At 36.8% G+C, this 13,739-nt stretch overlaps 1 protein-coding gene across 1 annotated transcript in view; it reads right to left on the reverse strand.

Moving 5' to 3' along the window:
- Positions 1–13,739, reverse strand: part of ESCO1 (establishment of sister chromatid cohesion N-acetyltransferase 1) — a 30,235-nt gene that overhangs the window by 4,896 nt on the left and 11,600 nt on the right. Inside the window, exons 6-7 of the mRNA XM_010072823.1 lie at positions 8,198–8,329; positions 893–982 (exon numbers count right to left, since the gene is read on the reverse strand). Coding sequence (XP_010071125.1) covers positions 893–982; positions 8,198–8,329 — 222 coding nt within the window. The remainder of the gene's footprint in view (positions 1–892; positions 983–8,197; positions 8,330–13,739) is intronic.

Consider the following 13,739-nt stretch of genomic DNA (forward strand, 5'->3'; position numbering starts at 1 on the left):
AAGGTGGCCTTTCCTATGTGGAGCATTAAACGACACGAGCTTCTTTAATGCATGTTGGAGTTACATTAGTACAGGAAAAATAGAATTACAATGCTACGAATATATTAAGTTAGTACTGATCACATGAAAACTGTGTTAAAAAATGCTTTTAAAGTAACTTTTAAAAGGCATGGTGTCAGTTACTCTGACGTAAGAAAAGAAGGGTGTTTTCCACAACTATGGCAGTATGATTTGCACTAATGAGCTTAAATTGCAGTACAGAGATTCTGCCGGATGTTTAGGGAAAATCTGTAAAGTTATGGATAGTGAAGCACTGTAACAGAGTCTGAAGAGGTCAGAAAAACCTCCAGTGGTAGAAGTTTCAGAAAGCTGTCAGATGCATCATAACCGGAGCTGATCTGTCTTTGGACATGGGAATGGACGAGACGACTTTGAGGCCGCTTTCCACATAAATCTTTTTCTATAAACAGGTCAGTCATCTCAGTCTTACGCACTGCCACCACATGACTCTCTTTTCATCTGAAAATCATTTAGAGAATGGTGCCATATTCATGCTGTGTAATAATGTCAACACATTGCAGTTTGTTTTATAGTAGGGAATTTACATTATATAAAATATCTGGTGGACATAAAAAAGTAAAAAAATCAAGTGGCTGATGCTCTTCCCACCCCTGCCTTCCACTCCTGCTCAGACCCATCCTCTCTATGAAGAGAGCAGCAGTGCATAAGAGATGTCTGACCTGTTTGTGGAAAAAGCCACAGAACCACTGCAGTTGAGTCCAATTTCAACTGCTCACACATAAATTACACAAACTTTCTATGAACATTCTCTTTACCTATATTAAAATATCAAACAAGGTAAGATATACAAGTCCAGTCCTTTTCACCATACCTTTTTAAGTGCATACTTTGGGTCATCAGGAAGAACCATTATTATCTTTCCATCAGGATATTCAGCCAAAATTCTCTCCTTTTTCCAACCCTAAATAAAACAAACACTTATCTAAACCATACACGAGATGTACTTTTACAAACAGAAATTGCACATTATTGTTCTAGACACTGAACTTATCCAGAGACTTCACACTAGTTAGCAGTTGCTTTGCTAGAGAAGGAAACTTCAGCTAGCTTTTTAAAATGAGCATAACAGATATAATATGATCTTATTTATACAATAATTTATGCAATAGCCTAACTATATCTAGAAACAATTTGTGAAAGTGTCTTATAATTTCCCAACCAGATTTTCTTTTCCCCCAGGACTGCAGTGCAAACTGAATTTTAAAACAGAAGTAGCAAACTCAGCTCACATAACTGATTTCCAAACCTATGTAATGCTTATTTTCCAAAGTCCAGTAAATGGGAAAACCCCTAAGTTTTAATAAAAGATTTCTTTTTAACATAGTTACCTCCACAAATACACACTCAGTTTTAAAGTTTGGCATGCGAAAGACCTCCAGGAGGTTCTAAGTGAACTGATTGGCATGCAGTTGCCCAAAATGTAAGGAATAGTTTATTTTGTTACTGATCATTAACTGTCAAAGCCACAAGAATGATACTAGAGAAAATTTTATAACTACCTTCTAAGAATCTAATAGGGAAGGAGGCTACGTTGTGTGTATCTGAAGTGTAAACATACTCAAAAAAATAGAGGTAATTAACTCTTCTTCAGATCCACACTGGTGGTGAATAATGAGCAGTACCTGCATGGAAAAAAACAAAACAAAAAAGCCACTTAAATCTAGTAAGATGGGACTGGTAGATAATAGAACTCAAGTTGCTTTGATGGGACCTAAAAATACTGAATGCAGAAGTAACTTCAGCCACTAAAAAGGCTGATCTACAAGTCTTACTCAAAGCAACTTTAAATAAAAAAGCCTTTGAAGAAACAATATTGATGGAATAATTCTCACTGAAATCTGTACCTTCCCATAAAATAACATTCAACTAAACACCAAACAATGGAATTTGGCACTGAATGAATGCCATATATACTACCATCAAGAAATTACAAAATTGTGTTGTAATACTTGATCTGTATTTTATTTTAATCATGCTGATTTTTACTCCCTTATCCCAAACAAAACCTGAAGAGAATAATTTTAGAAATGTATCTACTTGCTGGTAGCCCTGGAACTATTTAAGTATGAGTTCAGCACTCAGCATGGCAATGGCTGCACCACAAACACCATTTCAATTCTGCCTGCTTTTCTTTCAGTAGTAGCTGCACTAAATACCAACACAAATGAAGATTCTACTTGAATTTATATATATTATGGTCTGAACACAAAGGGTAGTAAACAGCAGTGTCACAATATTCAGGTAAGCAGAAAAGTGCCATTTCTGGGATTGCGACATGCCTTTTGAGACTGTCAGAAAAGGTGTCAAAAACTTTGGGCAAGGATTACTACCCTCCAACCTCAAACACCATCCTCTCTCAATTTTTTGTCTTTTGCTGCCTTTTGTCTACTTGTTTGCCCTTCAAAAAGCTTTCTATAGCCTATTTTAAGCCAACCGTGACCATCACTCAGCAGTTAAATGCAATGTGTTTGATAATCCTACCATCCAGAACGCTGCAGGCCTAATGCAGAAAATTCAACCCTACATTTTAAGTTAAGGTATTCTGTTAATGTAACAGACAGGTATTTCCAACAAAATTAAATCTGATGGAAGAAAATGTTTCTGAACAGCTTGTTAGTGAAGCAGCTCTAAGAGTTTCAAAAAGAAAAACTAACATTTCACATAAGTATCTGCATGTTCAGTATCCTTATTGTTCATTCTTAGTAAGGAATAAACTATGCTTCCTTTAAACCAAATGGAGGTAATGCACAAGATGGGTCACAGCTCTTTCATATTCTAACATTGAAGCTGTTAAGGAAAATGTGCTATAGCTTCTACCGGGACTGATCCTACCAGATATCTACAATACACAAAATACACTTCAGTACCAGTCTCTTGCATGTGGTCTGAAGATGGTTTCGCTAACATACCAATTAACATGTTTTGGTTTTTTTTAATAAACACTATTAAAACACCTTCCAGACTGTTGTATTTTGCTTCAACCACTGAGACCTGAAGTAGGACTCCTTAACTCAGGCAGATGGCAAGAACACCTTACTACAGTAAGAAACAAAAACATTATGTCTGCAATGTACTTTATAATATTCTACTGCAATGCCAGAAAATTTGCTTTTCCTTTCCTTTTAACTGACATTACTTTAGGGTATTAACACTTGTTTACTGTTGAATGAGATGCTCAAGCATTGATATACATTGCTTGTGATGACCAAAGAAGTTAAAAGGAAAGCTATTCTTCCCAGCAGGACACATGTTCTGCAAGGCCTGGAGTAAAAGAGCATCATTATACCACTCCTCCCTGATCCTCAAAGTCTACGCTCAACAACAGATTACCTACAGCCAGCAGCAGCAAGGCGCATATAGCCTCATCACCACAGTCAGGCAGACTGGTGCTATACAGAGCCTCACTGGGGTGTAACAACTGTTGCAATACCCTCCTCCACTCTGTGTTGTGGCTATTTATCCTACAGGTATTTTTAGTAGTTTGAGAACACAAGGCAACTCTACGATGAACAGTTAACTCATTTTTAATCTACCTCTTTAACTTTTCCTCCCAATTCAAACAAGATTAAAGATTGCTTCTGCTCGCTTATTAAGGTGCAATGCCAGGAGAATTACAAAAGAAATCAAATAAGTGCAACACAGACAAGCAGTTGCTACTGTATCATGACAGTAATTGCACCTACACTGTGAAATACATTGCTTTCAGTGGATATTATACATGTATGTAATGGATTATGTAGAATACAGATGGAAAGAGGGCTCATGCATTAATAGCACTGTAGCTGCAATGTTCAGCATTTTCACATGAACTATGTTCTGCTTATAGTTTAAAATAATATCTGATGTAGATTTGCCTTCAAAAGCATAAGTTAGAAGACACAATACACCGCTTCCCATGCATTTCCTCATGTTTTAAAAATTCTTACGTAAGAGTAGGACATGGGACAGCAAACCTGGTATTTTTCTATTTATGTCAGTTCTGGCTTGTCTGTACTCCCTGTTTCCCAAATGAATACAAATACATGAAAATTGGTGGTGCTTTTTTTCTTATATAATTTTTTCCTCAAAAATACTGATGTAGTGAGGAAAATGTGGTTAATACTGTATAATTCCTGATCTTTCACATTTGTGAAATCTTCCCCTAATAATCAAGTTTAGTATGAAATTTTGTGCCCTTTCACCCTTCGTAATTTGTAGCAGAGAAACAGCGCCCTGCATTCTTCCTCCTGACTCCTTCATCAAGTTACAGATATTCTGCCTCTCTTTCCCACAAGTGTAATATGGAGAATGATGTTTTGACTGCTGAAGCCTTTGAGATCCTTGGATGTAACTATTAAATACTACCGTCTGTTAAAACAAAAATTCTTAGAGAAGATAGCTAAAGGTAAGAACTTTATTTGAAATATTAAGTTTTATATTGTACACATCTATCACTTTTGCAATTAATGCAAATCAAGACAACCATGAAATCTTTCTAAGATGACATCTTAGACATCTAAGATGAAATCTAAGTCTATCACCATCTTCAAACCCAATATTCTATTAACCTTAGGCTCCAAGGAGTCAAATGTTGCTTTTTTTGTTGTTGTTTTGTTTTAATCTGAAAATCGTAAGAACCTCACAGATGGGCTTTGATGCAATTACAGCAGTATAGCTATTTAAAACTTATCAAATCAGACATTAGCCCAAATAACAGCTTCTACTTTCTTCAGCTCACGGTATTCTTAACTAAGAAGATGAGCTTGAAATACAAACACATTAACTGCCTTCACATCAGGCACCTGAATCCACAGGCACTTCCTAACTTAAGTATTTGGCTTTACAACTTAAAAACATCATTAAGAAAAAGCCTTGCTCTCAGAAAAATTTTGCAGAAATACTAAAGCTACCACGTGGTATCACAGAGAGGATACACAATTGAAATTGTATGGTATCACAGCTAGAGGATTTTATAAAATTGAACCACGCATCCATGCCACAAAGTTACGCATCCCACTGGAGTTAACACTTGATGTATTTGTCATCAGTCAATGCATGCACATGCTAGAATGGCTTTTTTTTTTTTTGAGACTTTCAGATGTCTGAAACCAGAAGGATAGTGAGACAGATTCCTATATTTGTCTGCAGTACAGGACATCTCTCACACTAATTTATTTCTGTTCCAGTACTATCCTTGACCACCTTACCTTCTTGCTTATTCAATTTGAACGCTCCTATTAACCGCCAATGGCACCCTTTAGAAAACCCGTACCAGTCCTTGCCAATCTTCTGTTCCCAAATCCAGAAAATGTCATTAAACTTGCCAAACTTTCTCTCTCCACAGAAGGCCTGCAATTTCCTTGCTGTCTCTATCAGCCATCCATGACAAAACCAGTATCTCAATACCGCTCCTTGTTAGCCTGTCCTACTTCTGGGGGCATAAGGGAATTTCTAGAGACCTAAAAAGAAATTTTTACTAGAAGAAACAGGATAGGCCTCAAAAAAACCCAAACAAAATTCTATTATGTTGTAGATGGTAGATAATTTATTATTTACATGCAAAGTATCTTTGGCTACTCAGTACTTTTAAAAAAACTCACAAAGCAGCTGTATGCAGATGGGCAAGATGCTAACAATACAATAAAGTCCATTTTTACAGTTCACAGCAAGAAGCTCTACCATGATAATGTATATAGGCTTTCTTTTTGTGATTCTGTGAAATGAATCATCAATAGAACTACTAGGCATGTAACAAGAGACACTCAAGAGGGAGAAAAACTGAGAAAAGTCTTCTCAAGGCAGACTGGGAGTGCATGATTTGTCATTCCCGTTCTTCATGCCATGAGAATGGAAAATGCTTCTAAGATACCTTAGAATGGCCTCCAAATCAACAATAATGCCAAATACATTAACTACATAAAAAAGAATATCTGGAGAGCTAATAAAGTAACATACCAAGGTCGACAAGACCAGATATTCCTGGACCGGAAAGTCTAACCAAGAAGTTACCAAGGCTTTCTCTGGTACAATTTTTTTTAATCCCATGATGCTACAGGGAAAGGAAGGTAGCTATAGTTTCAACACAGTAACTACATACAAATATCTAGAAACCAAGCATATCACACCTCCAACCCATACTCCCAACAATCCCTGCTAGAAACCTCCTGGCAAAACTAGGGTAACTAGCAACCATTTTTCTGGTATTTCTGGACAACTAAGAATTAACAAGTAGAGACTTGGTGTACTAATTCACTGGCAATAAGGCTTATCTAAAATTCCAATTATTTTCTAAGAAGAGGTGAGGATGTTTTTATCACTGATATTACCACAATACAATCAATGAAGAACCACTGACTATGGGTCAAATGACTAGTGTTAAAGACTTAACTATTTAGCATGTCAAAAGTTACTTTCCCATGCAGAAAACAGAGTGTCAATCAAATTGTTATGAGAAAAAAAAAAGATCAGTAGGGAATTTAAAGACCCACAAGACTCCTTCCTTTGCCTCTTACTCTACAGTTTCTGTTATAGAATAACCATCTAAATCGTTGCTTTGCAGCCATCTATGATGTCACAAAACACAAGGAGAGTCTTAAAAGATGCCAGAGGTAGAACAGTTTACTCACTGAACTGACAACACAAATACTTCGCTTGGGTACACATTGTGTGAAGTTTTAGAAAGATGCCTAACAACTGAGAAAACACAGGGAAAGTTTTTCTCAAATTAAAAGCACACCTAACTTTATACATGGTTCTTCACAACTGGTTTAAGGCAGTCTTCTCTTTCACTTTCATGTTAATCACATTGTTACTCTAGACACACGTACAGCTGAGAAATTTCAGCTCTTTCCATTTTCAAAATATTTTCAGTGCAGCTTCCTACCTACGTGAATAGAGCAGCTTTAAGTAACTACAGAACTCATCTGCCAGCTTCTGTCCAAAAGAACTAACACCATCTTCTGTAAATTATGTTCACATCTTGGGTAAGATTCAAGATCTGAAAGTACGTCGGGGGGGGGGGCAGGGGTGAGAAAAGGACAAACAGGAACAAAATGGGAAAACGTATTATATGCTGCCATTATAGTGTACTGCATTCCATCACACTTCTGCCCAGTCTCACCCTACAATGCAGCTAATGTGTAGCAGAAGACATCTTTCAAGATGTCTGGATAATTCATCAAAAACTAACCAAAAACATAACAAATACCAGAACTATTTACCAGATGGTTTCAAACACTTCAGCTATGAAGAAGTAGTGGGATAAAATTGAGCTTGAGATTTAAGAGTAGCCCAACAGCTATTTGGTACCTACATGAAATGAATTGGTGGCCTCAGTTCAGTTATCCTGGAGGTCTTATCTATTCGAGTGTAGAGTACTGAAGGTAACATGTATGATAAAGAAAACAGACTTTGTGAATTCTGTTCTGGATTTCAGACATGTGAACAGATATTTCCTGTAAGTTTTGTAATATCAGCTAGTGTGAAGTAGCTGATTTTACAATATACTTAGAATTGTACAATTTTTTCAAAATCTGAGCTTTAATATGAGAGAGATACTCAGATACAGCACATATAATGAAGTTATGAAATAATACTTTGGGCTTTATATTTAAAGATTACAATCACACTATAAATTCAGTGAAGTTTCACTATACTATGAAGTTTTATCAGCTGGATTCCTAGGCAGTCTCTCTTCCAATTACACATAATTAAGAAAAAGTAATTTAGAAGTCATCTAAGATTCCACAATTACAAAAACATTACGATCAGCTCTTTATCTGACTATTAAGCCAACCATTGCAAACTCCAGTTGTACTGAAACCTCTATTTAGCACTTTCTGAACACTGACATTCCTTTGTCTTCTTATCACCACCCCCACCCCCCCCAAGATTAAGGAATTGTAACAGAAAGAATACAATGGCAATGAAACACCACTATCCTACTAAATATTTTTATACATCACATATAACATGTCTACCATGGCTCTTAAAAATATTTATTTCCCAAAGTGAATTATTCGTGGCCTACTGTGATACTAATCTATTAAAACATGACTTAATGTAATATGAATTGTAACTAGCAAACGGTAAATAAAAGATAATGCTTATGTCTTTAAAAAAAATAAGGTTTTCTTACCACATATTTTACAGCACTTATGAACTGGTTATGAAAGAGCAGGTGTTGGGTTTCATCCTCTGGATTTGACACAGTGTAAAGCATTCCACAAATATTACAGGAAATAGCACCAAATCTCTTCTGTCCTGCATCCTAATTTTTAAAAAAAAAAAAAAAAAAAAAGGTATTTGTCAATTGCAAGCACAGTAAATTTAGTTCAACAGAACTTTAATCTAATCAGACATGCCTTTTATAATTTATCTTCTGAAAACTCAACACAGAGGCTAAAATGGAGTGAAACAGGAGAAAACAAACACAGAATTTAGAATTCCATCTCTCAAAAACCCACGGAGTCTCAAAAGGCACAGGCATCAGTCTACCCAACACTAAAATTAGCTCCCCTCCCATTAGTTTTGAACAAATGACTTTTCTTTCATTTTGTGAAATGCAAAGAACAGAGAATTCTTCGTTTGTTACCCTATTTGCAGTAAATAAATTATCTTCCACACAGAAAATTCCCACATCCAGCCCCACACTATTTGGTTTTCCCTACGGATCTGCTGCTGCCTGTCTTTTGTTTGTGAGTTGTTTTAAGGTGGGACAAAGGTGAGCCATTTTCCTGAAGGTCTGGAAGTATATTGTGAAAAACAAATGTTACAGAAATAATCATTAAGCTCAGCAATACATCTGCAAAAGCTGATAACTACCTTTCAGGTTTTTATGAAAACCAAATATTTCAAGGCAACCAAATACTATTATATTTTTTTATCCCTCTCTTCATTGATTAAAAGCCTCATTTAATAGGAGTTAAGTCTTAATTCTTAATTGGAAACAACTAACTATGATGTTTGACCTGCTATCTTAACTGCACACAGTTCATAACTTTTATTTTTCAGACACTGGATAGCAGCAACAATACAAATGGAAGACCATACCTGGTGGACAGCAGGATGACCATGAGCCAGCACTGTGCCCTCGTGGCCAAGAAGGCCAATGGCATCCTGGGGTGTATCAGAAGGGGGGTGGTCAGTAGGTCGAGAGAGGTTCTCCTCCCCCTCTACTCTGCCCTGGTGAGACCGCATCTGGAATATTGTGTCCAGTTCTGGGCCCCTCAGTTCAAGAGGAACAGGGAACTGCTGGAGAGAGTCCAGCGCAGAGCCACAAAGATGATGAAGGGAATGGAGCATCTCCCTTATGAGGAAAGGCTGAGGGAGCTGGGTCTCTTTAGTTTGGAAAAGAGGAGACTGAGGGGTGACCTAATTAATGTTTATAAATATGTAAAGGGTGAGTGTCAGGAGGATGGAGCCAGGCTCTTCTCGGTGACATCTAGTGATAGGACAAGGGGCAGTGGGTTCAAGCTGGAACATAGGAGGTTCCACTTGAATATGAGGAAAAACTTCTTCACAGTGAGGGTGACAGAGCACTGGAACAGGCTGCCCAGAGAGGTTGTGGAGTCTCCTTCTCTGGAGACATTCAAAGCCCGCCTGGATGTGTTCCTGTGTGATCTGATCTAGGTGTTCCTGCTCCGGCAGGGGGATTAGACTACATTATCTCTCAAGGTCCCTTCCAATCTCTAACATTCTGTGATTTCAGTGTTATCCTAAAGGGTCATGACTCACGGGTCATGAGTATCCCAGAGGTGTTCAAGGCCAGGCTGGATGAAGCTTTGAGCAACCTGGTCTAGTGGAACGTGTCCCTGCCCATGTCAGGGGTCTTGGAGCTCAATGATCTTTAAGATCCCTTCCAACCCAAACCATTCTATGATTCCATGACCCTCCTACTCTACAACCAACCAAATTAAGAGCACGACTCAGTTCCTATTGTTTGGCTATTTATTAATTAAAACAGTATTATTAATTTGCAAGTATGCTCAGACTAAGGAGTCAGTGCCTAAAAGACTGAACTGTCAGGTGCAGGGGGTGCCTTTTGCAAAGAGCAAAAGAATAACAGTTAGATTGAAGTCTCTAGCCAAAAAGGCATGTTTTAAGTTACGGCTTAATGCTCAAATACTTTTTTTTTTCCTTTAACTACATTTGGAAGTTGAGTTTATGTAAGCAGCAATAAATGTTACTTCTAATGTATTTAACCTATATCACAAGTAATAGAGAAATAAAAGTTATTTTATATTCTAAAAGGATACTGTTTAAGCAAAAGACAACTTAGTGATTTTTAGAAGGAAACTGCTCTGTATGCACAAATTGCAAGTGCACAATTTGCAAGAAAACAGACCACCTGAATTTTGTTTTCTTAAAGCTGAAAATATTTCATAGCAAAAAAGCCTAATTTATAGAAGAAAGCATTTTGCAACACAGAAAAAGTGTTTACGAATTATTTCTTACTCCTTCCATCTTCAAAGATATGTTTAAGTACATCTAAGAGATAGACGACAGCTCAGTTCTCCACTCAACAGCAACTTATTTCAAGCGGTCATTAGTGAAATCTAAAACATAGGTATCCATTTCTTTCCAAGAAGAGACTAAACAACTGGACAGGCAAACTCAGAGTTGAAGTTCTCTTTAAGAGCACACATACGGAACTCAGCCAAAAGAAAGAAGCTGAATCTGATAAGTCAGTGCTTTAATGGTATGGCAATTTATACATTCCTACTGTATACAGAAGGAGAAACAGGAGTACACTTGTTTTCTGAAGAAAAAAGGAAATATGAACTCTGATTTGCAAAGCCAGAATAAGATGACGTTTCTAAAGGTGCAAAAACTAAATCCAACACATTTTATTTTACCTGCAGACTTCCCTTAAAGCAGCAATAGAGTTCAAAACAAGGTACCCATCTGACCACAAAAATATACTGCATTTCAAGTGTTTACAGATTAAAGATGAAAAAAGGCAATTCAGCGGGAAGGATGATGTAATTATCTTAAAATGAACCAACTGAACCAAACTTTGTACTTTTCTATCTTGAAGATGGAGAATATATTCTCTATATCTAGGGTAGGAAGTCTACTCCATTGCTTGGAATATACTTCAAAAAAATAAGACACATAAATTAGACAATCAGCTACATAAAGCAACTCTTAAAATATTTATCATATATCAGTACTGTAGTAAGTCTCACGAAATAACTTCTGTTCAAATGATCAAGAAGCTAAAGGTATTTACGCTAAAATATGTACTACTTTACTACTAAAAATCTTAAGCCAATAAAAAGCTTAACTCTGTAGGAAGTAATAAAAAAATTTTGGGCAAGGATATCCTCAAATTTGTCAGGCTCCTTAGCTCAACCCATATTGCCCTGTAAATACATATGCTGTTTTGCAAGTCTCTAGGAACAGATTATTTCCCTGGAATAGTACAGCAATATTTATTTTACAGTTTGACATGTATCAGTGGGTTTGTCTTTCTTGGGGGATTTTTTGTTTGTTTTTTGTTTTTTTAAGGATTTCACTGGTACTACTATTTTTACATGCATTCAGTTTTATCAGTGGGCTACACACACGGGTTAATATTAAAAACCCATTATGTGAATGTCAGAAAAAACATATTGTAGGATCAAAAGCAATCTTTTGAACTCTGTAACCCTAACAAATGCTGACTATACTTTTTTAGAAAATACTTTACTACAGAGGGTAGTAAAGAAGATGGCCTTTTTGTGTAACTGAAGCACTATTTCAAAGCCACACCACAGGACATAATATTTCAGGCAAAAAAAAAAAAAAAAAAAAAAAAAAAAAAAAAAAAAGAAAAAAAAAGAAAGCAGCATTGTACATCTAATGCAGGCTACAACAACAACAAAAAAACCCAGGTCATGCAAAATGACGTCAGGAACTTTGAAGAATGCATTTTTGTACCTTACCAAAGCATCTACAGAATCTAACTGTTTTTAACCTGATGTCACTGCATCAGCAAAAGTGGAAGGGGGATACACCAAGAGGGAAAAGTACTCCCAAACAATAATACTGCATTAAAGGATGCCAGTCCTTCCCAATAGGGAGAGAAGGGAAAAAAAAAACCAACAAAAACAAGAACACCTTATGCACCACATATGAGAGTAAATACAAACTTAAAACTTGGATTGGTGGGATGGGGGGGGAGGGAGGCAATCTCAACAAACATCAGATACTGCATACTGGAGAATAAAATGTCGACTTGTCACAACTAGAAAAAGATGTAAGCTGTCTGACTCTCAGAACTTAGAGAAATGTTTTTCAGAGCAATATTTAAGAAAATGTGGAGTTGTAGGCAGAAAAAAGTGTTAGTCTATTTAAAACTAATTTTTCTAAACAGTAACAATAAAGAGCAAGGATGCTTTTATTTCCTAAGCAAATTCTGCATGTGTAGAGGGCAATTAAGCATTCCCAACATCTCAGGCAATCCTCATTAACACAGGCACAGGATAGTTGAGATCCAGTGTTTCAAGGCTAACTGTAATTGAACATAATGACAATGTTGTCTTAATCTCCAGAAGGTTTTCTTAATTCTGTGTTAGACAGAAAGAAAAGTCTTACCAATATCTTCTTTGAGAAGGTGCATGTCTGCTGATCCTCCACATGTAGAATAAGGAGCCCTGCAAGCAAAAAAGGCATTTGGTGCCTCTGTAGGAGATGAAAAGGGGCCCCTTTTTTTTTTTTCTTTTCTTTCTGTTTTTTTTTTTCCCCCTCTCTCTTCAGACACAGATTAGGTCACCTCCTTCTTGATTACCTACTGTTAGTTAGAGGAATATTACTTTTTCCTCTAGTCTTCCCACAGAACAAAGAATAAAACCCAGCCATAGAAATAGGCAGGCTGGAAAGGAAATACAAGAAGAGCAGGAAGGAACACCACAAAGATTTTTGGGCTCTCCACAGAAAATGAAAAGGTCAAAGAATGCTATTTCAACGAAAGATGTATTCAAGACTGAAGCTGATGGGTAGATCCTCTTGCTGACCAGGAGGATCAGAAGACATGACCCAACTTGGAAATAAGTTTCACTTAAAAATGAAGACTGTGGAATTTAACAAAAAACCCAACCAACCAAAAAAAACCCCCGAAACATCACCAACACCCATCTTTCTGAAAAGCTACTTTAGCCAAAGGATATATAAATCAACTTAAGAGTTTCAGAACTGTGATGTATCTAATCTTATTTATCATTTTTGAAAAATGAAAATGAAGGGTCATTATCCGTCATGAAATGTCCTCACTGGTCATTAGCTAAAGCAATACGAAAAAATACGAAGTTACAAAATAAATCTGCACAATATTTGCAATGGACAATTAATCTGTTCTCAACCCATATAAAAATATAATTGAAGTACATTACAGGGAGTGTTCCAGTGTGTACTGGTTTTGGCTGGGATAAGGTTAATTTCCTTCACAGCAGTGCTATGGGGCTATGTTTTAGATTTGTGACCAAAACAGCGTTGGTAACACAGGGATATTTTAGCTATTGCTGCACAGTGCTTACACACTGTCAAGGCCTTTTCCGTTTCTCACACCCCTGTGCCAGCAAGTTGGCTAGGGGTGCACAAGAAGTTGGGAAGGAGCACAGTTGGGACAACTGACCCCAGCTGACCAAAGGGGTATCTCATACCATATGGTGTCATGCTAAACAATAAAAGCTGAGGGA

This window comes from Pterocles gutturalis, unplaced genomic scaffold (assembly GCF_000699245.1).
Source record: "Pterocles gutturalis isolate BGI_N339 unplaced genomic scaffold, ASM69924v1 scaffold32487, whole genome shotgun sequence".
Taxonomy (NCBI): Eukaryota; Metazoa; Chordata; class Aves; order Pterocliformes; family Pteroclidae; genus Pterocles; species Pterocles gutturalis.